Below are 26,955 nucleotides of genomic sequence, written 5' to 3'. Positions count from 1 at the left end.
TGTGATAGACGACCATCAGCCTCTCTGTGGTCTGCCACTCGCCCTTGGCAGAGATGATAACCTGTCTCGCTCCTCTCGAGCTAACAACACACAGTCCCGTCTCTGCAAGGCAACACAGCAATGTCATTCAGGTCATCCAAGCAGTCGCCGTGGTTACCCCCCGAAACTTGCAGCAAGCTGCCTAGAACTACGCCCTGCTTGAGTTGCCATAGTAACAGCGTGGTTGACCTTGGAGGTGTGTGACATCCTGCTGTTAGTGGAGGTCGATGGTTGCATAGCTTATCTAAATTTGAGTGTATATCAGTTTTTTTTTTTTTTGGGTTTGTTTTTTTTTCCGTTTCCTTTATTTTTCTCAGCAGTTTTCCCCCCTCTGCGCCCCCCACGCCTTTTCTTCCTCTTTCTCTCTCCTTCCTTCCCTGTCCCCCTCCCTGTGTCCCTGGAGAGAGTTCGTATAGACAGTCAGCTGGTCCCTCCTCCTCCTCCTCCTTTACCACCACCTCCTCGTCACCCCACCCTTCAGCTCATTGACAGGAAGAAGGAGGCAACCTTGCCTCGTCCTAGACGAGTGAGAGCTGAACAGTGGGTGTGTGTGAATGTGGTAGAAGAGGATGTGGAGGGGTGTGTATATGTGTGACTAGCTCACCTTTTTTTTCTGTGTGTGTGTGTGTGTGTGTGTGTGTGTGTGTGCTGAAAATCATTTGTGCACTGACGGCCATGTGGTGAGAGCATCTTGTGTGAGTGAGAGTCTGTAGGAGACAGAGCTCAGGGGATCACTGTGAATATGAGTAGAGGGCAACACAGCTGAGCTGTCTTTATCTCCGCTTGCTCTCCCTCCCTCCCTCTTTCTCCTCCTCTCTCCTCACTTGTGTTTGCATAGTAGACGAAAGCGGCGTGGACTAGAAATGTGTGTGCTCGTGGATGTTTGGAGAGGAGGGTAGCGTGTGTACCCCCTGCATGTGTGTGTGTGTGTGTGTGTGTGAATGTGAAGTGTACTATGTGAGGTGCTGTGTACTTTGGAGGGCTATCAGTGGAGAGGAGTAGAACAGGGGTTCCAGCTGTGGGTACCTCAGTCAGTCAGGATGGTGCAGCGCTTCAGTCTTCGTAGACAGTACTCCAAGGTAAGCTTAAACTCACAAGCTTGTTTATTCATTAAAACCATGTGTGTGTGTGTGTTCCTGTCTCCACGCTGACGCTCCATTCATGGCCAAAGGCACAGTTGTCTCAAATCTTTGCTGCTGGCAAAAGCTTGTCTGGTTGTTTTGCATATCTTTTTCCTTCTTCCTGTCTTACAGCTATTTGGTACTGTGTCAGGAGTTTTTGTTTTGGGCTGTTTGAACAGTGTTTTTTGTTTAGGACGGTAGTCAAAATAGTAATGATTGACTCCTTTTTGTACACATATCAGCCAATTGACAACTGAGGGGAAAGCATTGTTTGCACAGTTCTTACATATCAACTGTTTTGTTTTATTTTTAGGCATACAGAGATTTTCCTCTGAGTTTTTATTCACTTTTAAGTAGTTGGATCCATACAGTAACTTGAGTGGTCCGTCTTTGCACTTTATCTTAACTCTTGTTAAACAGTAACTCGTACAACATTCAGAGCAGCAGATCGGTCGGAGCTCTTTCCAGGGGATGTAATTATTGGTAAACACTAAGGTTGATTATTGCTGATTGGGGAGCATTTATGATTCATTATCAAAAGGCTAGATTACTGTGCTCTAAAACCGTCGGTGAGCTTGATATATCTATCCCCAGGTGGTAGTGTTGAAGAGAGAAGAGGGGCTGTGTTAAAACTCAGCATTAGGTCTGTTAAAAGCCCGCTGTTCTGCAGCTGGTGCTCAGCCTGTGGGATTAATTACAATTAGCTGCTGATTAATTGATTGACTGACTACACCCTCCCTGTTCATCTGTAGCTCGGTGTAATGGTGCTGTTGGATGTTTATAAGCCTGGAAGCATCAACACGCACATGCACGAACACGCACTTGGGCAAACAGAAGCACACTCTCACTTTCAGACTGGAAGGCCTGAGCCCAGACTGATGGACTGATTTAGTCTCTCCTCTTTTCTCGGAGGGACGGAGAGATAAAACAGGAGTGAAAACAGATAGAGGAAGCGAAGGGCTGCAAGGTGCAAAACGTTTAGTGTCAGGATAGAAAACTTGTTTTAGACAGGAGATGGAGAAAGAACCAGGGAGGAGGCTCTAGTGGGAAATGAGCTACTGAATTGAGATGAAACAGAAGCCGAGCCTTGAGGCTAGTCCTCTTACGCCACAGAATTTTTGTGTAAGAGAGAGACTGGGGCTGTGTTTGTCTTTGGAGAACATAACCTCCTTCAGGGCCCATCTGCAAAAGTTCACTGACCTTGTGTAGATGACCCTGTGTCTTTCCCCCAGGCCACATCTCCACATGTCCACCTGTCTTCCTGCTCATCCTTTGTCTCCCTTTGTCTATCGCAATAGTTTGGTTTCTATGTCAGAGATAGCAGCCAATGTTCTCCTGCTGTAATCCCTGACATCCCAAAACAAAATGCCTCATATTTAAACAATTCAGAGGAGTAACATCCAGTCGATGGTGAATCATGCAGACTAAAACATAAAATACTCTCTGCACTGTGGTTTGATATTACCTTATGCGGTGCAACACAGTTTCACATTTTAACATGTCAGAGTTTTGTTATCCTTTTTTAAGCCGCAGTCACATAATTCTAACTTCTTAACATTAACTCATTTCATTGAGTGACATAGATTTAAGACACAGATAAAAATCTAAGAAACAGGTTATTCTGTACAGAATGTGAAGAGACAAAGTACTGAATCATATGAAAGAGTGTCTGGGGATTTGTATCCTTAAGAGCCCAAAGTTAATTTTATCGTGTTATTCCTGTAATGTACTGGGGCTAAATCAAATCAAGGCAAATATATCATGTATGGGTTTTGTGCCATTAATCAGGCTAGCCCTTAGGGAATTTAGAAGTTTAAATATACCAGCGTTTAAAGACTGGTTAGATTTATTTGTTCAAGCAGTGTCATATGTGTTTACATTATTAAAAAGATCCAAGAAAAATGTTATATTACATCTTAATGTAACAAATTTAATGTAATTAATCTGCACAGTAAACTTCGTATGTTTGTGATGGCCCTTGGATTGAATCACTGACTGTATGTAAAGATGAATGGCATGACCGCTCCCCAAAAGTGAAGCCAAAACATTTTGATCGCCCCCTGTTGGCTGGCTGCAGTATAGGTCATAAGCCCCGCCCCCTCCATTTTAGCAAATGGGACGTGGGCCAAACAAAAACAATTCACAAGTTTTTTCTCAAAGATGGTTTCTGTTCTGATAGCTAGTTCTGATATATGTTAGTTTTCCTTAGTCTGATAAGTATGCTTTTCAATTATTTATTTGATGCCAGCAAAGGGGCGTGTGATGTTATGATGTGTTATGACAACTTGCAGTATGTGTCGGTCGGTGTGCTCATGATCATACCCAAACTGGATACCACGCCACCACTTCCTCATCACTGCTGCACAGACTCTGGCTCCAAATGACATCATAAGTGCAAGATGGCAGCGCTTGTTTCCAGGATATTTTGGCTTCATTTTTGTACAGTGGGAGGAAGTGGAGACGCTAGGAGTGGGAATCACCAGAGTAACCTTTAAGTAACGATACAGTATTATCGCGATTTTCAGTATGTTGCGATACGCTGAGTATTGCGATAAAATATGTTGCAATGAAAAGGTCTGTAGGTTTGTTGAAGAAATTTTAAGGTAGATTAAATAACCTCACTGCATTAACAGGGCCTCAAACTCCACATTAAAAAAAGGATTTGAGAGCTTTAATACAAAGAGGTTTTCTTCCATCTCCTACAGTTTCCAACTGTTTGTGGGATTTGTTTTTGTATTGTCAGATTTAAATCATGTACTTATAATACACTTAATGGCTTCCATTAATAGGATTTGTAACAGGCAGAATTATTGCCTGCATTTTTTGACAACACAGACTGGATGTGGTCCACTTTTGTAATTCCACCGGTGCTGTCCTGTAATAGAGCAGTAAAGAGAAGTGTCAGTGGGAGGTGCCGAGCATCACCTGGTCCCCTGAGGCTTGTTCTGTCCCTGCTAGTTTAACATCCTCATCATTGCTCTCTCATCGTCTCTCGCCTCCCCCAGGCTACTGGCTGTGTGTTGATGAAAGCGTTTCTGCCCTTTGCAGCAGGACACCACTGCTCGTCCTGAAACTAAGTTAGTGACATTGAGTCATTTGAAAAGCTGCAGAAGACAAACACAGGGGTATTGTTAGGTCACATTCACGTCTATACAGCCAGGCCTGCAGATGCATATGATAACTATCAAGTCCTATCAAAGCACTGCCACAGCAGATTGCCCTCTGGTTACAATAAACACAGCCACAGAAGCACGCAGTCAAACCTGTGTATAATCAAACAACTGAGTTTCGATTGACTTTCAGCAGAGAGAAAGAGAGAGAGAGAGAGAGACGGCCATGGGGATGATAAAGCATGTGCTTTTAGTCCACACTGGAGGTGATGTCACCCCTCTGCTGTGTTTGCCAACTACCAGCCCGTAGCAAATTGTTTTTCAGGCATCATGCGTGTGTGAGTTGCTGTTGTCAGTGCTCCAACATAACTCTCTGTGGTTCAGTTGTTGACATTATCTGTGAGACCTTATTACAGTATTACAGTCCGACGAGGAAGCAGCGTAAAGCCGCTAATGGTTTTGACAGATCTGTGGCTTGTAGTTTTTTTACTGCCTTTTGGAGAAAGAGCCCAAAAATGTTCTTTTTCAAATGTGTTAATCTCCCCTCTCTGCTGTGTAATCATTCCTCCTCTCCTGTCCTTGCTGTCTTATCCACCCTTTAGTCATTTTCCCTCCCTGTCTTCTCTCACCAGTCTCCCATCACTCATCTCAAACAAACAAAATACTCCTTTCTTTCGTTCATCTTTTTTTATGACAAGTGTAAATATTGTCTGGCCTACTTTTCTCTTGTCCACTAGATTAGCTGTGGTGTATTTGTCTGTTAGACATTGTATTCTATAGTGTGGGTGTACAGTATGTGTGGGAAGGAGACAGTCATTGATCAGGAGAACAAACACCATTATCGACTGTGAATTAAACACAATGGATCTCCTGTTCTGGCTTTTTAGCCTCTCCTGTTCTCTGCTCTATCCTTACATTACTTGGACCATGGCTTTTCTGCCAAAAGCTCAGGTGTCCTCTTGCACTGTTTTTATTTGTATATTATACATGCATTGGCCACTTTATAAGGTACACCTTGCTAATACTTCAGAACTGCCTTCATTCTTGGTGGCATAGATTTAACAAGGTGCTGGAAACATTCCTCAGAGATTCTGATCCATATTGACATGACAGCATCACACAGTTGCTGCTGATTTGTCGGCTGCACATCCATGATGATGATCTCTCATTCCACCACATCCCAAAGGTGCTCTATAGGATTGAGATCTGGTGACTGTGGAGGCCATTGGAGTACAGTGAACTCATTGTCATGTTCAAAAAACCAGTTTGAGATGATTTGAGCTTTGTGACATGGTGCGTTATCCTGCTGGAAGTAGCCATCAGAAGATGGGTACACTGTGGTCATAAAGGGATGGACATGGTCAGCAACAATACTCAGGTAGGCTGTGGTGTTTAAACCATGCTCAGCTGGTACTAAGGGGCCCAAAGTGTGCCAAGAAAATATCCCCCACACCATTACACCACCACCACCAGCAGCCTGAACCGTTGATACAAGGCAGGATGGATCCATGCTTTCATGTTGTTTATGCCAAATTCTGACCCTACCATCTGAATGTTGCAGCAGAAATCCAGACTCATCAGACCAGGCAACATTTTTCCAATCTTCTATTGCCCAGTTTTCGTGAGCCTGTGTGAATTGTAGCCTCAGTTTCCTGTTGTTAGCTGACAGGAGTGGCACCTGGTGTGGTCTTCTGCTGTTGTAGCCCATCTGCTTCAAGGTTCGACGTGTTGTTGGTGCAGAGATGGTCTTCTACAGACCTTGGTTGTAACGAGTGCTTATTTGAGTTGCTGTTGCCTTTCTATCATCTTGAACCAGTCTGGCCATTCTCCTCTGACCTCTGGCATCAAATGCTCACTGGATATTTTCTCTTTTTGGGACCATCCTCTGTAAACCCTAGAGATGGTTGTGTGTGAAAATCCCAGTAGATCAGCAGTTTCTGAAATACTCAGACCAGCCCGTCTGGCACCAACAACCATGCCACATTCGAAGTCACTTAAATCACCTTTCTTCTTCATTCTGATGCTCAGTTTGAACTTCAGCAGGTCGTCTTGACCATGTCTACATGCCTAAATGCATTGAGTTGCTGCCATAATCTCAGTGTTGACCAAAATAATCGTGATTATGATTTTTGCCATAATCGAGCAGCTGTAGTGTTGGAACAGCTTTAAAACTCCTTGTCATAATTTCAACAAGTCTTCAAAAGCGTTTTGAATCATGGGATTTTTATACTCATCAAACCAGTCAGCTCTATATGAAGCATGTGCATTTGTTCTACACTTACTTATTTAAACTTTTCCTGAATTTGTCAGCCATCTGTTCATATTTGTGAGAGCACAAGCAGCTTTGTCCAGGATCTGTGATCAAACAGGAACAAATATGTCAGTCTGCTACACTGCTTGTCATTGTTATCTATTACTGTCTTTCTTTTTCCTATCTTCCTTACCTTCTAACATTTTCCTGACCTCATGATTCGGACTGTCTTTCTTTAGCTCTCACTCTCTCTTCACGTCTCCCCCTCTCATCTGTGTCCAGTGCTCGCACAGTGAAGCCGGTTGCCCATCTCCATGGTAACAGGGTGATGTTCAGAGAGGGCAGTAGCGGCTTTACCCAGCTGAATCATGAATGTATTATTAAGAACTGGATACGGCACTGCTGCTCGGCATTGCGTATAATTTTCCCCAGTGGCCACATGCGGTACTGCATTGAAAAAAATTCCCAGTGGTCCAAAGAGTATTTTCCTCGTAGACCACCAGAGACATCTGTAAAACTGTTGACCGAACACGTCCAGCTATAAGCATGGTCAGTTATTACTCTTTGTTTTACATATTTTTAAGCCACTGGGTTTAATTTATGAAAAACTTTTCCAAAGCAGCAGTGGCTACATATGTTCATGTTATGAACCAGAATGCTTGTAAGGTTATTTCAAATGCTGCATGGATGTGCAAAAATGAAAGGGAAAACTGAATAAGTGACCCAAAGATGAGCCTTATTTTTCACACATTAAAATGTTTTGTCATTTTATGTCACATATATTGGTCATTTGCTAGCCTTTGTTCTCAAACTTAATTGCTCCTAATTGATATTTTAGCCGTGTAATGGCTGGGTTCACTGATATGACACCATAGACGATTTCTCGTAACTACCCTCGTTACAGTTTTCTTTAGAGCACTTTCATAAGGTCATTTTACTTATATGTGATAGTTTATGTGATCTGTATTTGTCAGCAGTATCTCATCCTTTGAGATCCAGGATATGATTAAACAACTGCACTTTTTCAGTGGGACGCATAAGACAGGAAGTAACGTGAAAGCTAGAAACTTTTTTTTTTTTTGGCGGTGTCACTATCTGATCTGTACCAAAAACCTGATTCATTCAGGTCCTATCCCTTGACCAATGGGCTATCCTGACCCTAACCATTCGAGGGCAATGCGTACTCTAACCATCTTGCTACTTGCTGGGTAGTGACAGGTCAGTAAATCTCATTGGACTGAATGGCCGCCACCTTTTTGTCCACTATCCAGTTCTACATATTACATTTGTGAGCTGAATGCTCACAGGTTCAGAGTCTGTTCTTGCAGCTACTTCATTAGCCTGTTTGGTGGAATAACAGCCTCTTAGACTAAAATTAGACTCCTGTGCAATTCACCAAATGTCCCAATATTGTCTTACATACTGTTTGTTCTAAACCTTGCAATAAAACTTTCTCTTTCGTCAAGTATTTTAAATACCAGAGCTGCACAAGAGACGTGTTGGTATGACACCCTATCGCTTAGATCTCAGTGTTATAGAGACGCTGCTGTTTCCTCTTCCTGTTCTGATGCATACTTAAATGAAGTCCTCTGAATGACGTACAAAGAGAGTTGTGTATTGCGGCAGTGTCAGTAAAGGAAAGTGTGTGCATGACAGTTAAGAGACCTCAGTGGAACTCCTGTCTTCCACTTTAAAGGGACTGAGCAAAACAAAGTAAACAGATGCACTGTAGATGTTGTGTTATATCATGTAAAATGAGGGGAGTAGCCTTGAATTAGATGCACAGCTTTTGTGTGTGCAGGCGTGCATGTGTATGCATCATGTGTGTGTGTCTTTGTGTGTGTTTGAACTCTCCACCCAACTGTTTGTGCTCCCTTTGAAGCGTGGCCCCAGCCTGTTTAATTAGGTTGTTGAATATTCATATGTGATTATACATATAGGCCAACGCCCTTATCCGGTGCTGGCTGCTATTGGCATTTAAAACAGTGTTAACACATTTTGACTACACACACACACACTTATACTAACACACATTATGGCTTCACAGTTGATGCATGACAGGCTAATTTGTGTGTGAAATCGTCAGTGTTGGTCTGACGGTGTGAAAGGAAGGACTAAGAAAAGGGCTCAAAGAGAGATGGGGTGGGGTAATGTTTGAAAGATAAATTTAGGTGTGTGTGTGTGTGTGTGTGAGTGTGAGCGAGGGTGTTGCTCAATCATGAGGAATGAGAGAGGAAGATAAAGCTGTAAGTTTGAAGCCATCCTTCCTTCTCAGCCAGTTTTATAGGTTCCTAATCTGGGTCTGAATGAGGAAGGAGTCTGCTGCAGCTCTCTGCCTGCTTCTCTGCTGCTATTAATAGACAGATGTCTGAACTAGAACTGGTCAAGTTCACTTTTCAAGGGCATTGAATGTAATGATATATTTTGAGTGAGGAAGCAGTCAAAGGTTTCTTCGTCTTCTTTAGTGAAGCTAATATTCCACCCCCTTGAGAAGTAGATTTTCAAGGTCTTTGCTTTTTTATAGATGAATGACATCCATGTGGTCATGTTAATCAAAAGATAACATCAGGTGATTGGCTTTTTCAGGAAATAACTTTGACTGGGTGTTGTAATACATATTGCACTTGCATCCTGAATGATTTTTTTTGGTGTTTATGAGGTCATGTGCATTTATGTGAACATGTCAGCAGTGAGTCACTATGGGTCATCCTTTGTGTATTTATTTTTGGCCTGCAGCTGGTCCTTCCTCTTTTGGCTGGTGTGTGTTTGTGCGCATGAAAGAGGACATTAGTGTGGGCATGCACGTGCATCTATGCTGTTTTCTCAGCCGTTCCAGGATTGCAACATACTCGGTCAGTCAGTCACGAAAAGGATGTTCTGGTCAACTTTGACCCACATCTCTGTTCCTCAGACACTGTCCTCTGGTCGGGGTAATTTTTCTGTGGTCAACAGCATTTGCTTTGACTGAGGCAACTGTCAGTATAGGGTATGAAAATTACCTCCTTGGCTAGTGTTGTCAAAATACACCACTGTGCACCTTTATGAAAAATAATGTTTGTTTTTCTTGTCTTTACTCCAAGAGGTCAGGAAATTGTTTTCAAAGGGAAATTGCTCATTCTGAGAGGAGAGAGAGAGAGAGAGAACAGGCGGACAGACTCAGCAAGGGCACGCTCCGCATCCCTGCCACTCCCTGCTCAGTCTATATTATTTGTGTGATTCTGATGAATTATGGATGAGGCTATAGATCGCTGAGCTCAGCTCTGCTCCACTGACCCACTTAGAACACACATGCAAACACACACACACACACAATTCAAATCTGATGAAAACCTCTGGGGAAATATCGTCATATTTTGTCTCCACTAATAGCCAGGGCCGTTCCTCTTGTTCTCGTGTGTGTCAGCTAGTAGAAATCCTAGGAATCTTTCTTTTTTTGCATCGCATCAGAAAGGCTCACTGAAAATGACCGTCTAGACCACTCAAACCAGATTGCTGCTAACTGAAAATGTTGCTTCCAAAATGATATTGCATCACCAACAGGATTATTCTGTACACTGACAGTGACGCACATCTTGACTTTTTCCTACTCTCTTCTCATGATCTCCTGTCTTGAAATATTATATAACCACAGGGGCTACACCATGTGCCGCCCTCACTCTCGCCCTGTCTTCTGCTCATCTCCCTGACATATCCTCCCTTCCTCCCTGTTCTCAGTACCTGTGTGCCCTGATGTTGCTGCCACATCAGGTCTGGATTATGTTACATAAGGGGCTGCATGTCTTTCAGTAGGAGAAGAGATAATATGAAGAATGCAATAACAAGAAAGGTTATTGTCAGGAAACCTGTCAGGAAATGTGCAGTCAAAGAAAGGTCAGTAACACAGTCAGTTGTCCATACAGCAGATGAGATGACACATATTGTGCAGCATAGTTTGTGCTCTAGCTCCCCCTCGTGGATCGACGCTGTAGCTGGTCGGTTGTGGTATTCAATTTTTCAACACTTAGTTTTTCTGTTTTAATGGTAGAATAATCCACAGTCATCCCTGGAATAGTATTTTACTAAACCTTGTACAAGGGAATATCTTACGGACTGTTACACTTCTTTTTGTCACGTTGAGATAGATGTGTTTAGCTGCGACATGGTGCATCAGACATGAATGAAGAATGGAGTCTTGACTGTTGATTGTAGGCTCAGTTTTTGGAAGTTACCCTCATTACACGAGACAGTCCATTACACTGTTAGATAATCTGAATGGGCAATGAGAGAATGCCCTCTAAGTTTTTCATTGGGTAATAGCTGTCAGCGCTGATGAGAGCTTCCTATTAGCGAAATGACAATCTTCATTATCTGTCCCCCTGTTATGAAATCCACTGCTTCCTACTGGCCTAATTCACACAGTGAAGTCCTGCTAAAACTTCCCAAACAGCACTCAGGCCCTAGACCATCAAATAAATCTGTTTCAAAGTGGGTAGCGAGGTCAACGTGGGGCCACAGTTAGTGGAGTTTGGTTGGAGGGAACAAGAAAACTGAGAAGGGGCCAGACCAAATAATTTTCCAGGGCCCAAATAGCAGGGACTGTTTGTTCTAGATTCTTCATCTTCTTGCTTATGAATAGGCTGGCAGTGTGTTTGGTTCTGCATACTGCCCCATGGTGCTCTGGGTATTGTACGGCATCCAGACAGACAAACTCGCACATTTTGGGCCAGTGCCCTCTCTGTTTCCACATTGCATAACCAGGATGGGCTGAGTATACACAGAAGCAGCTCCGACAAACACCAACCATCACCAGTGGACAAACGCTGTCCCTGCCAACTGCTTTGCTGTACATAACACACTTTGTCACACTGTGTACCCACACGGTCTCTTACACATATCACACCTTCATCTGCACACTCATACACATACTGAAAAAAGCAAAACACTGGAGCTTACAACACAACCAGTACTATTGTTAACATAAGCATAATGAAATAAACAAACAATAATTTCAGTAATAGTGACACAGTGTGTACTCAGCGGGACACAAATAACTTCTAACTTACCCCAGCCCTGTCTTTGGCATATCTGCTGGAATTTCTTGTTACTTATTGGCCAATTCTTACGCCAGCTCAGATACAGCTGCAAAATACTGATGTTGGCCTATATACTGCAGGCAAATTGGAATGTCGTGTGCATGTATTTTTCAGTGGAATCTCCCTACATGTTCAAAATGCAAAAGCAATTACTTTAACAGATGGGCTTCGTTCAGTGTCAAAGGTTCAAACATTATTGTACCTTACAGGGCTAACCTGAATGCTTTGTATCTTCAAAGCTACAATCACTGCCATGATAATCCACGTCTGAATCATTATTCAAATGCTCCCTGAAAATCCCAAATAGCCCATAAATTAAGGAAATAAATAAATAATCCAACGTTTTCCATTATACATCAGCATCAGTTATTATTAGTTATTTGTTGTGACTCACTTCCATCTAATGTCAGTCACCAGCCGTACAGCACTACTGAAACTGGGGGTGCGTTCCGAATCTTATACTTTGTCTTTTTACTTTCAGTAGCAGCTGCCCTTAAAAAGTACGTACTATTACATGCAATATGGACATAATCAGGACATACTGCTGTCTCATAACACTACACCCTGAACTTTGACCTTCTTGCTTTTACATCAGTTACCTTGAACATAAACAAGTGCCACTCACTGAGTTCGCCAGGGACGGAGATCAGCCCTTAAACAATCAGTATTCCTATTATTACTATTTGACTGGTCATCAGTTACTTGAATGCGCTGTCATCCGTAATTGCAACCTCTCACAGCTGTCAATCAGCTGTCATCTGTTTGCGCCTTAGTGGGTGAAGTGTATCGTCCACTGTGCAAAGGATTGTGGGTTAGAATAGACAGAAAAGCATGCTGGCTTACATACTGCAAAATGCAACTGGTTGTAGTAGAACATCCTGGTATCTTTTTTGCATACTGTATTTGACATACGATGTATTGGGACATACTATATAGTATGGTTGTATGGGTATTGGAACGTACAGGGGGACAGTTTGACCACATGACAGGCCTATGTGTGCGCTAGCAAGATGTTGAAAAGTCAAGCACCTGGAATAGTTTCAGAATTAACGAAGATGACTCCCAAAAAGTCAAGTGCTAGATGCCCGATATGCCAAAGGAAACTGGCATATTACAAATCCACAACGAGCTTGGCAAATCACTTGAAAACTATAAGTGACAGCCTCAAACATACTAATACTATTGTCACAGACACATTTCTCTGTCATAGAACTGATGCTACTCTCTGTTATCTGTGTCCAGGCGGGGAATGAGGCTGAGAACACTAAATTGTTTGGGTTCCTGTTGTTATTGACGTTTGTTTGTTTTCCTTCCTCCCTGGCTCTTGTAGATGCCAGTACTGGAGTTGGCTGCTAAGATATTTCACGCTCTCTGACCTCACTAGTCATAATGGCCCCTGTGTATAAAGTGCCCAGTGGTTTATGTAACTGCTAATAGGGCCATTGATTATACTGGAGCTTAGACTAGGGAGGACTGGACAGCCAGGGTTGGACAGGGCTTCTTTTTTTTTATGGGGGAGGTATTGTTCTGCAAAGCCGGAGCCCCGAGTCATGGTTGTCTCCTCTCTCAGGCTTGAATTACCCCCAGTCCGTGCAGACAAAGCTCTCGCTCTTCTGCCTTTACGTAACCTCTCACACCCCCAAACCATGCCACACCATAACCCATCACAATTTACGATCACATGGAGGGGACTGTGGCGTTGGCACAGTAACACTTTAGTTTGATTAATTCTTCACAAAGATACATAATTATTGGGAAAATAAATCTTTGGAAAGCCTTAACATCATGTAGTCTCTATTGCAGTAACTCCCGAAGTGAATAAAAGTTTCATGTTTTACTCTCTATATGGCTCTCTGTTTATCATGCTTACTCAGTTTACCCTCTCTCCAACCCCAGTTCAGTTACATCACACCAGTCTCTTCCCTTTGTCTTCTGGACTCTTCCAGAACTTTTTGGCAGCACAGCGTCCGCTTGGCCTCAGTTCAGCACCAGGCTCTGTCCTCCGAATGACAATGAGTATTATGTATTATGAGAATCCTGTTGCATCCGCTGGCTGAGGAAACATCTCCACACAAGTTGTTCTGTATGTCCTCATGTGTGAGCTCATCAGTCAGAGCATTGTCCATTCAAAATGTACAGTACCTCTGTTTCCAAACCAGAAAAAGACTGCGCTTTAAGCCTCAGATTTTTGATAAGTATGACTGTAGTAGTTTGATACAAAACACCTTGTGTCAAAGCAGTCATATTTTAATATTATATTGGTGGCTAGCGATGAAAAAAACATTAAAAAGCAGAATTTAATGACTCACATGTCACTCACATTAGCATCCTTGACAAGCGCCAAGTGTTCCCTAAAATATATAATTATTGTGTCTTAATTTCAAACTGTCTGTTTTCATAAAATTCACGATTTTAAACAGTAATATCAGTATACAGCCTTTTTGCATGTAGCCCAGCTCACTTATGAAACACACAGACGTAGACACACATTAGTTTAGATCAGTCGGTCTTAATTAATCTCAGTTCTTTGTTTGTTTTTGCAGCATAAAATAATGTCGCATCTAAAGTAATATCTTTTTAAAATTCCAAAACAAGAAGATAGATAGAAACCTTTATTGTCAACAGAACTTTGTTGGAGCTATCCATTTAGCAGCATATAAATGTAGCACATGCACAGACACACTCACTCAATGTATCATTCCTGTGGTCACATGTGCACAAATTCATACCTTTATTTTTTAAATATATGATAAATAGTCAGTAAAGAACTGTCAACTCTTAAATTAATCACCAACTAATTTGATTTATTTGAGTATCTTTGGCTTCTGGACTAAACAGGGCATTTGAGGACATCATAATAGGCTATGGAAAACAATGATTTCAGACATTTTATAGACCAAAGAACGAATTGGGTAACTGAGAAAATAGTCCACACTGAAAATAATCATTTATTGGAGCTCTAATTTCTAATTAAGTGAATAAAATACATAAAAGGTGCCAAACAGCCATTAGCCTTCAAAGTTTAATGTATCTGTATAACATCTTTTGAATGTGAAACTGTGTATCTGTGCTTTGGACTGTTGTTTTGCATGAATATCAAATATATTGTGGGTTCCCATTCATCGCAATAGGAGCCGGTAAACCATCAGTCACATGATACTGAAGTAGCCTAAAGTCCTACTGCCAGGCGTGTCATATAACTAGATAAGCATGCCTGCTCTGGGTTGGCCGCATACATCACCAGTTCAGCAGGTCGTGTCCCCTTAACACATGCGGAATACACACATGTGTGTGTGTGACAGAGAAAGAGATATTGTAATGTGATGTATTCATCAAATTGGGTTATTGTTTTTTCTGCAAGGCACATCTGTCTCAAACCCATTAAATGAGACGCCACAAAAAGATCTCAGCAGCATTTTTTGTACTGAAGCCATTTGCACAAACATCCTCACACACTCACTTAAAAATTCAGCTATTGTACATGCTCTGAATTAATTTAATTTGACAGCGCAGTTCTAATTCACGTGTTCTGAAAAATGGGATACGACCATCAGATCCCAGATGTGTCTCTATAGAAAATGTCTCCATTTAATTCTGCTGTTTAGTGGAGAACAGAACAGAAAACATGATGTCTAATGAATTAGCCTATATGTGCAGTCTTTGGGCAGTCAGTAATAAGATGCCTAATTACTCCAAATCTCACCCTGCAAATTGGACCACTGTGTCCGAGAAATCATATTTGAGTTGAAAATGTAATTTAATTCCATTAGCACATCGCAGAAAATCATTTTTCCATGAATTCTATTACCATCCTAGTTAATGTGTAGCGAGCATTAATTTCTGCCTATGTAAATAAAACATAAGGCCACTTAAGGTCACAGCTGTCCACTAATTTTGACCAGCTAAATAAGGTAAAACAGCCCTTGAGGTAAAAATCTCCATTTTCTTTTTCTGTTTTCGAGCATCAGTCACTTGTCAGGGCATGAGTCTACTCCCCCCTGCTGTGCATTGCAGAGACACACTGCTATTTGGGGTATGTTATTAGGGCATGCTACCAGAGATTGTGTAAAGATGTCCTGAGTCACCCTGAAAGCTTGAGTATTCCTGGACTGACAGGAGCTGCTGGGGGCCACATAACCTCCATAGGAGACTGAAGAGCCTGGACTGGAATGACACTGAGAGCTGGGCAAGGAATGCTTGTAATGCATTCATGTCTGAAAGGAACCTGTTAGGGGAAACCCACGCTGGATCTTCCCACTAACTGACTAATGATTTTCAGTAAAGCCGTCTGTAAGAAAAATACTTTTAGATTTTAGTAGTCCCTGTACCACCAGCTGCTCTTATATTTAAACTTAGCCTTGTTATAACACACTATAGACTGTGTGAGAAGATGGACGACACATCTCCACTTCTTCACACTGTCCAAAAGTTAAGCCAAAATATCCTGGATATGGGCGCTGCCATCTTGTGACAGAATTTGGAGACAGAGTCGGTGCAGTAGTGTTAATATGGTGTAGCTGTGGTATTTAGTTCCCACTGATTACCCCATGATGCAGCACCATTGGGACTCAACTGAAACACAGTGATTGACACACACAGCCATTAAACATGCCGTCTTCTGATAAATAAAAACCCTTAAATACCCATAATGCATGTGCAAGCCACATGACATACTATAACACACATGTTGCAAGTAGTCATCATCAAATAATAGTAACAAAATAAGTTATATAGTCTGTATATATATGTATATATATATATGAAAGGTACAAAAGGTGCATGAAGAAGAGTATGGTATATACAAAGGAGTAGCAGTATACAAATCATGTCCCCCCCATAGACAAGTATTCCATGAAGGCTTCAGGCTAAATAGCTGTCATATATACTAAAGGTACTATATCACAAACACGTGACACACCACAAATGTTGCAAATTATCATTCAAAATGTAGTAAGGAAATACATTTCAACATCAAGCATATACACATTTATCAATCCAGGCTAAGATACATTTAAAAAACGTACAGCATGCATATAGAGGACATTAACAGTATATATACTTGTGACTCATGACTTCTCTGATCTGACACTTGATTGAAATTCTGCTTAATAATGATGCACACTGGGAAGACTTCAAGTTACACATTTCAAAAAAATACATTACATGTCCTCCATATTATAAAAGACTATGCCGGTGGTGTAAGGTAGTTACCACGTGCCCTAGTGCATGCTTTTGTGACGGGGCCCAGTGCACACTAGTTACAAGTTATAAGGCGCCCATGTGCACTACTGGCAATTGTTTATAAAAAAGCCAAAGGAATCTAATTTAGGGAGCTTTGCTACTTTTGCCTCCTGTTCATTTCTCTTTTGTCCTTTCTTCCTGCTGCTTGTATGTTTTAGAGGCGTGACTGCTTGCTGAACTTGTAGATGTGCTCAGCTTGTCTGTCTTGACAGATTTTGCACCTAAACTAGCTGCCTTGTTGTATCGTCTGGTCACGTGATCAAATAGAGACTTGACACTAAGCAACATCAACATATATATTACCCACCAATCATTATTGTATACATGTGTAAGACAAAATTATTAAAGAAAGAAATTTCATTTAATAGAATAGTTTATTCTTGGTTTTTCTAGTTGTAGAATACTGACTATCTTACAAAAAAGAAAAGAAAGGAAAATCATGATAGAGATGGGTTTGCATTTTTAGGGCATATAGCTTATAGCAAATGGCACCATTTCTTTCTTTTTTTTCTTTCTTTTTTTTTAAGATTTGTTTTGGGGCATTTTTAGCCTTTATTTGATAGGACAGACAAGCGTGAAAGGGGGAGAGAGAGAGGGAGTGACATGCAGCAAAGGGCGACAGGCTGGAGTCGAACCCGGGCCGCTGCAGCAACAGCCTTGTACATGGGGCACCTACTCTACCACTAAGCCACCGACGTCCCAAATGGCACCATTTCTAATGTAATATGAGTTCTTCTCTGAACTGATTTGATGTAGTTCACATTGCCCCATCCATCCCACGGGCCCCAGTGCACCAGCTGCACTGTCTATATTTACACCCCTGGACTATGGCAGTAACATAACAAGACTAAGCTAAATGACCAGATAGCGTTGGTTGGGTTAGTGTAGCTTTAATGGAATATATATCTTTCATGAATACAAATATATATCACCACATAGGCATATAAAAAGAAGTCACTCCTACATTTATAAAAGATTTACCGTCAAGTTTAATATAGCGTTGGGCCCCTAAAAGTGTATACTGTTATATTGGGCAGTTATTTTGCAGCTTGTGATGCCACAGTTACTTCTTCTTATTCTAACTATAGTAACCCTAATGCTTGTGATTATATGGTGCTACAGATTTTTTTCTTAGATTAAGTTTTAAAGATGGTTAAAAGTATACAGTGTGTGAATGGAGAGAGTGATATAAATAAAGGGAATGTAGTTTTAGTGATGTGCAGCTGTAGTAAAACTGACTTTCTTTGCAATTTAGGACTGGGCTCAGACTTTTAACAACTAATGCTTCCTCATGCCCCTTTGATTCAACACTGGGGTCAAACCTACATGTCACACACTTGCACTCCCATCTGAGCAAGTTGAGTTTGCCCTTATATAAGCAGCCTTTTCCCCTAAATCCTACCCTCCCTTTCCCTTAACTCTTCCCGCTCCCTCATTAAAGCCTATATTCATGCTCTCCTCTTCCCCCTCCCTGCTGTCGGCTTCTGCACAGAAGACTTTAGTAGCCCTTGTCCTGCCTTACCCCCTACGCTTCCTGCTTTGCTTTTTCTCCCTAATTGGTTTGTACACTTGTAGAAATGGTGACTCACAAACACAGAGATGTTATCTAGGAGAACAATGCGCCAAAGCTCATAAAATGGTGTTTGTATGAGCATTTGAATGTGAATTTGCTGTGACCAACATCAGACTGTTAACCACTGGGTTTTGATGGTGGCCTCAGTTGAAGTGGATAATTTTATTTTACTACCTGTACTAAGGAGATAAATCTACTGTGGTGACATGAACTTTTTTCTACAAACATAATTCATTTGTTTTTTATTTCGCAGTCTAGTGAAAGTGATGCTGAAACTCTAGTAGAGTGTTACCAAATCAGTGTCAAAGCACTTCTGTCGTCACCAGATAAGTTACGCAGTGATTCAGTCATAGGCTATGGTCATGTGTGCACACATATGCACAGTTTTGAATAGCAGCTTTGTCACCATCATATGACCGTGTAATCTGTGTAATCTGGGTTTTTTTTCTTGGGTACATTTTTTTTCTCCAGAGTAAACCAAAACCGTCCACTCCCTCGCATGCCTGTATCTCATGTTATACAACGTATGTGAAAAGACACGCCACTTAAAGCCCAGTTCAGGCAGTTCAGTTTGTGTTATTGGTCAGCAGAAATGTTTGGTCTAGCCCTGTTTGTTACAGGCAGTGGAAAGTGATTCATTAAAGCATGATCACTGAGGAAACTGATTAGCTGCGACAATCAAACTGTGTGATAATTGAAAGGCGGGAGTGGAAGATTTTTCTCCCTTTCTTTCTGCCTGAGCTAGCCACTGTTTTGGAGCTGAGCTGGCCTAGAAACTCCAACAGAAGAAAAGCCCCCTCCTCCTCCTCCCTTCACAAAGCTTTCTCACAACCCCTCTTTCCTTTGCTCCCTCTCTCTCACTCCGTCTCCCTCTCAGTGACAGCTCCTGGTGGGCTCTTTTTTTCCTGCCTGCTCCCTCGCACCCCTCACATCCGTCCTCTGGGTCTCTGCCTCTCTCTTTTCCCTCTGAGGATTTTATCCCCGGCGGACTCTTTGAACACTTAAACTTCACAGTAAACTCTTCCTTCTTTTAACCCTGCCTCAATCCAACCCCGCGAGCCTTCATCCGATTAACCGCCTCGGCTCTGTCACCCCCAAACCTGCATCAGACAGACCCTTTGCTCCAGAGGAGTCCTTGTTCTCCCACGAATGCACGCTGTCTGTGGGAGTCGTGCTTATCGGAGCGCATATATGTGCGCTCCATAGGCTCTCTGCCGGTTGCTGTGTACTGTGGAGCGTGTGTTGGCACTGAAGCGTGGTCATGGGCTTTGAGGAGTGGCTGCTCTGTGAACCAGCAGCACAACGCTCCCTAGACTTGGCGGCTATCAATAGTCATGGTTCATTGCTGGAGGGACCGAGCACTCTATGGATTCTGGATATTCAATCAAGCCAACAGTAATTCTTAAGAGGCTCTGCTTGCTTGTTGTCAAGTGGAGGCTTTGTCTGGTGGACTTTGAGTCAAGTGGACTTTGTTTGGGAGAGGTGTCCTGAGTGATGGGTGCTCTCTCAGGGCCGCGCTCTTCCCATCTCCCCCGGCTGTGGTTGTCTCCCGAGGAACGCACAAACAGATAGACAAGCCAAACAAAGTTCAAGTCCAAGCCGCGCGCATGCGTCTCCCCGCCATGGAGGTCATCCTCAACCTGATAACTGCTGACACCTCTCCGCTTCCTACTCCCACCACTGTGAGTCTCCACCTGTAAATAGAGTGTGTGTTCATGGTCATGTTTTGAGGTTTGACTCATTTTGATTCGAGTTTATTTCATTAATCCAGTACTCAAATTCATATGAAGATTATATTGATACACACCTGTTCAGATGGGTGTGTGCTGTGTTTCTTAACAAAATAAGACACTGTGAAAGCATTAGAGGTGTTTCAGAACTTATAGGAGACCAATCTCTTGGTGTGAAAAGGATTTTGTCTTGAAATCATAGGGATTGAAAGTCTTTGTTGTGATAGTGGGGCCCGAGAAAAGCCTCTGTTTTTTTTCCTCCTCTTTCTCCCCAGACCTGCACTCTCAGCTGATGTGTTTCTTTCTTTTGGATGTGAACACCCAGGGCTTTTCTCACACCCTTTGAATTCCTTAGGAAACTCACTGGCAGGCTTTGGCTGTGTGTGTCTGTTGTGCATGATTAGTAGTTTGCATTGTGTTTGGTGCTAATTCACGAGCGAATGTGTTGAGTAAACTGCCTCTTGTCCAGCATCACACAGAGTTATGTAAGTTTCCATATCTGGTGAATGGGGTTCATTGTTGCCACATTGGATCCCCTTAAAGGACACAAAAAGCGGATTTCCATTAAAAGCGTGTCTTTTGTGTCAATTTCAGTGCCGCTCAATTTAACACACATGTGTGGGAACTGAGACTATGAGGAAATAAAAGGAGTATGACAGGAAAAACATGTTTAGTGTTAAAAATGGCACAGAAATGTCACATGCACTGATGTTTATGATAACTAGATCACTATAAATAATTAATGAGTGCAGCCACACACTGCAGCACTTCACTGTGCATGCTCATCTCTGCTCTGTCTTTAATAAAAGCCAGCAGGATCCCTAAGTAATGTCATATTGTTGCTATGACAGCGGCCTTCTGATTGACTGCAGGGTCAAAGATCAAACTAACTAATCAGGAGTGTGAAGTTCAGTCAGCCGGAGATGATCAGCTATGATGCCTGCTGAGCGATAAGGTCAGAGAGATACAAGTGGTATAAATGGAGAGGAGACAGCTGTGAAATTCAAAATGACTCTGTACAGGTGGACAGGTCACAGAAATGATTCACGCACGGCGCTAAGCATTCACCTAAAAACCTGGATTCTGACATTCACCGTGGATCCGAGGTCTCATCTCTCATGGATATTGGACTCCGTAGATAAGCAGCGTTGGAGAACCAGCTCACAAAGCCTACAGCTGCGAAAACTCTGATGTGCTGTGACAAATCAGTGCTGTGCCTTTTCTATACTGAGAATGTTGTAATATGAGAGGTGTAGAGCAGAGTCCTAACTTTAGGTTCCCTGAGAGAAACCTGAAGTTACAGTATCCGGGTAGTATCACTCTGGCATCTTTGCACAACACAAGCTGACATCAGAGGAATGCGAGGCATAACAACTAACAAGGTAATGCACTTTTGCGCTTATGCATACAGATACCAAAAACTTGACCTTGACCACTGAGAACATAACAGTTTTTTGAGTAAAAGAAAACAGAAAAGGGATAACTAGACTGAAATGTTTATATTCAAAACAATCACAGCACAGCTTAGGTCTGTGGTTTTGATCCCAATATTTACACTAAATACAGTCTTTAAGATGGTTATATGACGTATAGTTCAATTTAAATAGCTTCATGTTCCCTGAGGAACTTCATAGGGTTCATAACAGTCATGGCACCAGGGTGTGTGCAGGTTCTTAAAATGTCTTAAATTGAATTTTACAAATATTAGGCCTTAAACATCATTAAATAGTCCCTAAATTTGAATTTGTGAGGTCTTAATTGCCGCAAACATTTGATCTAATTTCATTTATCCATCTTTTAATTTCTTTTTGTCAAAATGACTCAAGCTCTTCTGAAAGTCCGCTTTTCTGATGTTACAAATCTTTAAACCTTCCACTTTTTACCTAATACTTGCACTTAACTGTTGGCAAAATGTAAATTACCAAGCTCCCTCTCACTTCCATAATTATACACAAAAGCTACCTCTGCCCCGGACCACATATATAGGCCTACTACTTACTTTTATACTTACCAGCAGTGTTTGAATAAAACAAAAGATGATTTATCCAAAAATCAGTCTTAAATTTGGTGAAAAATTATCTTGAAAAAGCCTTAAATTTAAGTGTCTGATAGCTGTTGACACCCTGCATGGCACAGTCATGGCCATGATTAGTTAATCATTGTGTGGAGCCATTATACATAAAATGATATATAAAATACATGTCTAATTTATATACAAATTAAGATAGGAAGCTAAGGTTAAAAACGTTTTTTATCAGTCGAAAACATGAGAATTTTGTGTCATTCCTAAACACATGGTGTCATCTTTAAACAGTCAGCAGCAGTCAAGGATGAAAATGAGATCAGGGCGTGTGACAAGAAGCTTTATCCTCTATCTGTTCGCACTCTGTGGCTATCACAACATCTCGACATTCACTGAACCTGACCTCACCTGAGTCATCTCACAAAACAACAACTACATTTAACAGGACTTAGCGGAGGAGGAAACAGAGGACAACGTGTCTGAAGCTATGGGGCAGAAAGAAATAAGAGCTGAGAGATTGCCCAAATATATCGGAGCAGCATCTGACAGCATCTGTCCGTTTTCTGCTCTATGACCTACATTGAGCAGGCAGGAATTTGAGGCATCTTTGAGGCTGCGAGAGACCGACCGGTGCAGTACAAGATGTTCTTGTTAGATGTATCTAATTGTGCGTGATGCATATCTAACAACATTAGCCCGGTAATGCCTCCTAAATGCCGGTTTGTGCGAGACGTATGGCTGCAGGTCTGGGTGTTTAGGATTGGCCGGGCTTTTCCCAGGCCTCTGGTGGATGTGAGGTAAATCAGGTTGCCCTGTCACGGCTCTAACCAGCTTTACATGGATCAGAGGCCGTTGCACAACCTGGCCCTCCTTCCTGTGTGTATGCAATTCGCCACAGGGCAGGGGGACAGGTCTGAGCAGACCCTTTTGTCTTTCTTACTGATAAAGTCTTATCAGAGTGGGGATCAGGTAGCCCCCCAATTACAAACACACACTCTCAGCTTTCCTCATTAGGCTACACGAGCTCCAGCGATGCAGTGCCTGTCGCTTCTTGCTTCAGCGGCTAACCACATCAACATGTTTGGCTCTGTTAACCCTGGGAAATTAGCCTAATCCTTCAGCTCACCATCTTTAATTACATGCATGATTAGACGCAGAAAAACTCAACCATTTGGGGATGACACCAATCGTACAGACAATTTGTTCAGTAACTGGAACTCTTTATCTGCATCAGAAAGCTGTGGATGAAGCATTGCTTTGCTATGCGTGGCAGCAGTATGAGTCTGTATGAAAATGAGATTATAGCAGTTGACAGTCATAGAGAGTGTATGAGCTGTATGCAGAGTGGGAAAAAGGCTAAACCCTTTTCAACCACCTGACTGATAAGCTGTGTGTGGTTCCGTCACATATGTAACGGGAGATCTCTGCTGACATTGATTTTTATGATGGATGAAAGGCCTTTGATTTGGTGCCAGTGTCTACAGATCACTAGGCCTTCTTATCACAGCGTCTAAAACCTCTATCTACATTGTATTGCTGGGTACTCCAGTGCAAAGGGTTCAGCCGACTCGTCCTTTGCCCTCTTTATCTTTAAGTCTGAGGGCAGGGCACAGACTTAAATGTTCAGATAATGTCGTCATCTATAAGAGAACACTGGGAAATCTTCATACTCAGTACTCATGTTGATGAAGTAAGCGCTTCATTCATGCTTGCCCTCATAATGCTATTTATACTATTGTGTTTATAGCCGAGAACAGACCAGGTGCTGCTCTGTAACGTCACCCCTCAGTCCTCTACTGTGCCAGCCCAGCAGGCTGTTCTAGTTTTCAGATTCATTTGACCGCCTTGGCTGCCCATCAAGGGAATTTGATCATGATTAGACTTACTGTACACAACAGTTGTCAGCTTAATTGACTCATGGATGTGGTCCACCTTCTATTTAACGCTGCTAACGGTGATCAACATAATGCAAAACCATTTTGTTTTAAAGCTGGAAATTACCTAAAAATTGTGAATGACCTGCCAGTTCTCTTGTGTTACCCTGCACCCAAAGGAATGTGCCCTGACCTAAGTGTGTGTGTGTGTGTGTGTGTGTGTGTGGGGTAAAGGGTGACAAACTGGTTTTTCTTGCCCTCAAGTGTTCCGCTCTATTGGCTGGCACACAAACTAGGGGTTGATCTGATCTGATGTCAGGGCCCAGACTCCCAGTCTGCCCTGCAACCTCAGTTTCAACTTGACTATAAGATTTCACCTCAAAAAAGGGTCAACCATGCCTGTAATCACTGAACACATTACTCTCCAATATACTGAAGCTGTGTCATTTCTGTGGTGCACATCTGAGATACTGATCAGCAAGCATTCAGAGTTTTTGTTTATGTGTTGTTTATTCTGTCATGTGGTTCAGTCATTTGTTTGTTGTTAAAAATAGCCTACATTAGATCAGTTATGATTGACATTCCCTGGCAGTAATTCCCTAGTTCACTTCCTATACCACGGAAACCACCGTGGATCATTATTTTTGCATTTATGTGTAAGCAAGAGTTGACTGTTTGAACTATCTTCTCTGTCAGTCTACATCAGTGCATGATAGTTTAGTCATGGTACTGGAATTTCTAATTGTGACGGTACCCTAAAAAACATTGACATTGAAAACATTGAGCACATAAAATTTGAATATAACAAGGGTATAAATGACATCGACAACTTTTCTTAATTAGTAGCTAAACTGATATTTTTGATAACACTAGTACATGGTGTGCTATAAACTGATCACATATTTTGTATATGAAAATCCTGATCTGAAATATAAGGGACTGTTCTTTATGTATCTTTATGTATGTTGACCCTCCCCAATGCTACAGATATTTTTACTGAGTCTCCCATAGTGAGTGGTGTGAAACGTGTGACCCTTTCTCCACCATAAACTAGTTTCTAAATTTTTAAAACTCACTCTTTGATGGTTGTAAGACAAAAATTGAAGACGTAATCCTTTCTGATGTGCGTGCCCGTCACTTAGTGTAAATAGTGTATTTTTGGCCAAATTTTTAATAAGACGTAGAAAAAAAATTACATAGATAAAATATCACTATTTTAAGCTCAGATCTGGTTCCGTCTTTTTATTTTCTTTTTTCCGACGGAAGTGATCATCGCACATGACGTGTCCAAGGACCGTCAGAAATTTGAAAAACCAGAGATAATTTCTGTTATTACAATTTCGGGCTATGATAAATGGTGTAATTCTGGTGATTTTTCTTTTATTGATTTTTTTTTTTACTTAATTATACAAGACAGTCTAAGCATTGGGGGTGAGAGGAGAGACGACACACAGCAAAGGGCAATAAATCTAGGGTAAAATAAATTAAAATAAAACCATTTAAATGTGTGTGCCCCTCCCCAGTGCTTACAAAAAAATGATTTGACACCCCTCCCAATGCCCTCCAAAAAAGTTAGGAAAAGTCCCTAAGTTTGAACTACAGCTGCCAAATAAATGTAGTGGAGAAAAAATACAGTATTTCTCTCTGAATGCTTGTGGCGTTAACGTATTACGTGTTGCTTCTTAAATATAAATACCTAAATTTGTACTTAAGCACAGTGCTTGACTGAATACTTCTACCTTAGACTTGTAAGAGCGATTATAAAGTGTTGTAGTAATAAACTTATTTGTGTCTGAATGTTGTCAGTCTCTCAGAGAATCTATAACAGTAAGATAAAATCTAAAAAAAAAAAAAAAAGAAAAAGTCCCTGTCTGACTGAGGAGCTATTTGTGCTCTGACGATGATCGACGGCTGCCTGCCGAGCAGCTCAGAGGATGATGTCATCCCTCAGCTGTGACGGGAGGGAGGAGAAAGGGGCGGAGCTTCCCGCTCTGCCCGGCTGAGGAGTTTCAGGTGGCTTCAACTTTCACAACAAGCCCGGCGAGTTGGAGAGACAGCAGTGCCCGGCGAAACTTCAAGCGACCGGCTCGGCTTTAAATGTTTAACTTTAACTTTAAGTGTCAGGACAGATGAAAATACACAGCTCGCTTTTACTGCGGGGACAATGCACTGGGAACAGTTTCTCCGTTTGACCAATGGAAAGGTGAGATACTGTTTGCGCGTGTCGTGGTCGCTTTTGTGACAGGAGATGAATACAGAGAGTTAGTTTGGGGTAGTTTCTCTTAACTTTAAGTGATTTGGTGGAAAGAAACTTTAATCTGGAGTTATTGTTTTCTTTTCTGCCGGATGCGCTGTGGTTTGTAATAAGTAAGTAATGTTGACTGTGGTGCTTGTCATCAATTAGTCATGCAGGTGAGCCCCTGGTGCTTTGTTTTTACCTGTTATGGTGTGGCAGTAAAGGCATGCGTATGCAGAGGCTGAGTGATGTCAAGGTAACTTTCACCTGTGCACCTCTCGTCCAACTCTTTACCCAGTCCTCCCCTATGGGTGCCTTCCGAGCCCCCAAGGTGTGCAGTCATGTTCAGCTGTTTATTTGGTGTGCATGTTCAGTGATGAGAGGAATATTTTGATCACAATCCTTCCCTGAAGCACGATTAGCTCCAGCAGTATCACAGTGCTCTGCTCTGTGTGTTCTTCCCTGGAGGCGTTTGAGGAAATGAATCACATTTGGCTGGCTGTGATTGAAGGTGCTGTTAGGTTCATCATCCTCTCTCAGGTAGAGTTGATCTAGTTTTAAGGAAAATACAGGAAAACCCCAATTTAGATATTATCTTTGGCTTTTACACAGATGCTTTGTGGCCCCGTGACAAAATCAGGTCAGTGTCTGAACAAGGCAGACAAATATTCTTAATCTGCGAAAC

At 41.9% G+C, this 26,955-nt stretch overlaps 1 protein-coding gene across 12 annotated transcripts in view; it reads left to right on the top strand.

Annotated features, from left to right (window-relative positions):
* tmcc1a (transmembrane and coiled-coil domain family 1a) overlaps positions 1-26,955 on the top strand; it is a 51,596-nt gene that overhangs the window by 16,694 nt on the left and 7,947 nt on the right. The window contains exon 1 of one of the 12 annotated variants that reach the window (XM_033629108.2): positions 664-1,118. The exons of 8 other annotated variants lie outside the window; for them this stretch is intronic. In XM_033629108.2, coding sequence (XP_033484999.1) covers positions 1,080-1,118 — 39 coding nt within the window. In that variant the 5' untranslated portion in view covers positions 664-1,079. Of the gene's footprint in view, positions 1-663; positions 1,119-19,296; positions 20,090-21,126; positions 21,520-25,823; positions 26,238-26,955 lie in introns of those variants that run through there. 3 more of the 12 variants (XM_033629107.2, XM_033629110.2, XM_033629109.2) reach the window with 3 other exon arrangements.

Source organism: Epinephelus lanceolatus, chromosome 8 (genome assembly GCF_041903045.1).
Source record: "Epinephelus lanceolatus isolate andai-2023 chromosome 8, ASM4190304v1, whole genome shotgun sequence".
NCBI lineage: Eukaryota > Metazoa > Chordata > Actinopteri > Perciformes > Serranidae > Epinephelus > Epinephelus lanceolatus.
This window is presented reverse-complemented; position numbering and strand designations above follow the sequence as displayed.